Source organism: Lathyrus oleraceus, chromosome 3, assembly GCF_024323335.1.
Source record: "Lathyrus oleraceus cultivar Zhongwan6 chromosome 3, CAAS_Psat_ZW6_1.0, whole genome shotgun sequence".
NCBI classification, from domain to species: domain Eukaryota; kingdom Viridiplantae; phylum Streptophyta; class Magnoliopsida; order Fabales; family Fabaceae; genus Lathyrus; species Lathyrus oleraceus.
Genome location: NC_066581.1, coordinates 435,902,881 through 435,905,533, shown reverse-complemented (window position 1 = coordinate 435,905,533; position 2,653 = coordinate 435,902,881). Strand labels below are relative to the sequence as shown.

At 40.2% G+C, this 2,653-nt stretch overlaps 1 protein-coding gene across 1 annotated transcript; it reads right to left on the bottom strand.

Annotated features, from left to right (window-relative positions):
* Positions 1 to 363: 363 nt before the first annotated feature.
* On the bottom strand, positions 364 to 1,152 carry LOC127131597 (uncharacterized). Its single transcript, XM_051060509.1, has one exon. It carries the CDS (start codon positions 1,150 to 1,152, stop codon positions 364 to 366), a length of 789 nt encoding a protein of 262 aa, XP_050916466.1.
* Between the last annotated feature and the right edge of the window lie 1,501 nt (positions 1,153 to 2,653).

Below are 2,653 nucleotides of genomic sequence, written 5' to 3'. Positions count from 1 at the left end.
AAGAATGTCATCAATAAAGATCACCACGAACTGGTCCAAGTAAGGTTGAAATATCCTATTCATATAGTCCATGAAAACAGCAGGGGCATTCGTCACACCAAACGGCATTACAAGAAACTCATAATGGCCATATCGGGTTCTAAATGCGGTCTTTGGTACATCTGAATTCTTAACTCTTATTTGATGATAGCCCGATCATAAATCAATCTTCGAGAATACACAGGCTCCTTTCAACTGATCTAACAAATCATCTATCCTTGGAAGAGGATACTTGTTCTTAATGGTGACTTCATTCAACTGGCGATAATCAATACACAACTGCATACTACCGTCCTTCTTCTTTACTAATAACACTGGAGCTCCTCATGGTGAGACATTAGGTCGGATGAAATGCTTGGTTAACAACTCTTCCAATTGATCCTTCAATTCTCTCAACTTGAGCGGCGCCGTACGATGTGGAGAAACGGAGATTGGAGCCGTCCTAGGTATCAGATCAATAGAGAATTCCACTTTCCTTTTAGGAGGAAGATAAGGGACATCCTCATGGAAAACTTCTTGAAATTCACAAACGATGGGAATTTGTGTAACACTCAGATTATCGCTAGATTCCTTGGTGAGAACCAAGAGAACTGACTTTTCCTTCTCAAATAAGAAATTAACCACGCCAACCGTACCTTCCAAGATAATAGTTAATATATCCCTTGAAGTAGTTTCATTAGATGGAATGATAATTAACTTATCTTCACATCCAATAAATACCGAATTGGCGGGAAGCCAATCCATCCCCAAAACTACATCAACCTTCTCAAGTGGTAAACAAATAAGATCAATCTGGAAAATTCTACCATTCACCGAGAGCGAACAATTTTCACAAATCAAAGGTGTCTTAACTACATCATCCATGGCGGTAATAACCACCATAGAAGGAGAGAAAGGAATTGCTTGCAAGCCAAGACGCTTCATGCACCAAATTGATACAAAAGAGTGTGTCGCCCCACAATCAAATAATACAAAACAAGGATGATCGTTGACGAGACACGTACCAGCAATTAAGGCATTGTTGCTCTTAGCCTTCCTTGCATCTAAAGTATAGACTCGACCAGTGCTCCTCCCCTGCATCCGATTCTTATTCTGAGGACAATCCCTAGACATGTGTCCCTCCATCTGACAAGTAAAACACCTAATTCCACTTCCAGCACATCTTCCAAAATGAGACCTCTTACATACTTGACATTGAGGGGGATGGTTAGGTCTTGCATGTTGCACTTGTTTCCCCTTGAAAGCTTGAGGTCTAGGCCTAATACTGGTTACCTGGCCTCCCTTGGTCTTTGTGTCCACTCATATACTGATCCCTTTCTTCTTGAACTTTCTTCAAACTGTTCTCAGCCACATAACATTGCCTTAACAATTTAGCATAAGTAGTGAATTCCCTCTGAGAAACACTATGAGAAATTTCACCTCTTGGGCCAAAAAGGAATTTATCAATCTTCCACTTCTCATCTGGTGCGTATGCGGCCTGTCTAGAATAAGCAGCCATATCTTCGAACTTCTCAGCATATGCAGCTACTGACATAGCTCCCTATCTAAGCTGCTGAAACTCAAACTCTTTCTGAGTCCTCAAAGAGCTAGGAAAATAGTTATCCCGGAAGGTAGTATTAAAATGCTCCCAATCCCTAGGTACTCCTTGATTGGTCATAAGAGTCGAAGCACTCTCCCACCATCTCATAGATGGACCCTTCATCATGTGAGAAGAAAATACAACCTTATTCTCTTCACTACAATGCACTATCTAAAAAATCCTTTCCATGTTGGTTATCCACTCATGAGCCTTCACAGGATTCAACCCACCATGGAAATCAGGATGATTCATGCGGAAGAATTCTCGGAAACTACCAGTTGCACCTTCTTGTGGAACCCCTTGAGGATGAAAACCACCATTCCACTATTGCATCATCTGTTGTATGAACCGATTCTGTTGTTGTTGAATCCGTTGCACGATTGAGGCCATTGGAAACCTTCACTACCACTTGGCGGTTCGGAGTCTGAATTCTGGGTTCTTGGTCTACCACGACTTCTGCGTCTGTCAGCCATGTTCTTGAATGTCATACAAATAGGATTAAGTTGATCAGGCCCAATACTATGAATATAACATCAAGGACAATGATGATAACCCACATATGAGGCAGAAAGAAATACTTATAATATTTCATGGCTAGGTCGAGGATGCGACCTTCTCTGATACCAATTGTAACACCCACATATAATATATGTCTAGAATACATATTATACATAGTGTAATACTGGTACTGAAATACATAAGTGAAGGTGAGAAAAACAAGAAAGGGGGGGTTTGAATTGTTTGAAAAATAAGCGCTTTTGCAAAATGAAATCACACAATGATTTTATACTGGTTCGCTTATAACACAAAGCTACTCCAGTCCACCCGGCCAAGGTGATTTCGCCTTCAACAAGGACTTAATCCACTAATCTTGAAAGATTACAAACAACCCCTAAGAGAGAAGAAAATCTCTTAGTCCTCTCAAGTCTACAGACTACAAAGAGTCACTTGAGGAAATCAAATAAAAATTAGATACAAGATGTGTAATCTAGAGTGCTTCTAAGAAAGCAAATATTACAAACTTAAGAACAAATT

Bases quoted from the DNA above. Each gene is read 5' to 3' on its own strand.
- LOC127131597 (XM_051060509.1), bottom strand. From the start codon at position 1,152: ATGTCTAGGGATTGTCCTCAGAATAAGAATCGGATGCAGGGGAGGAGC.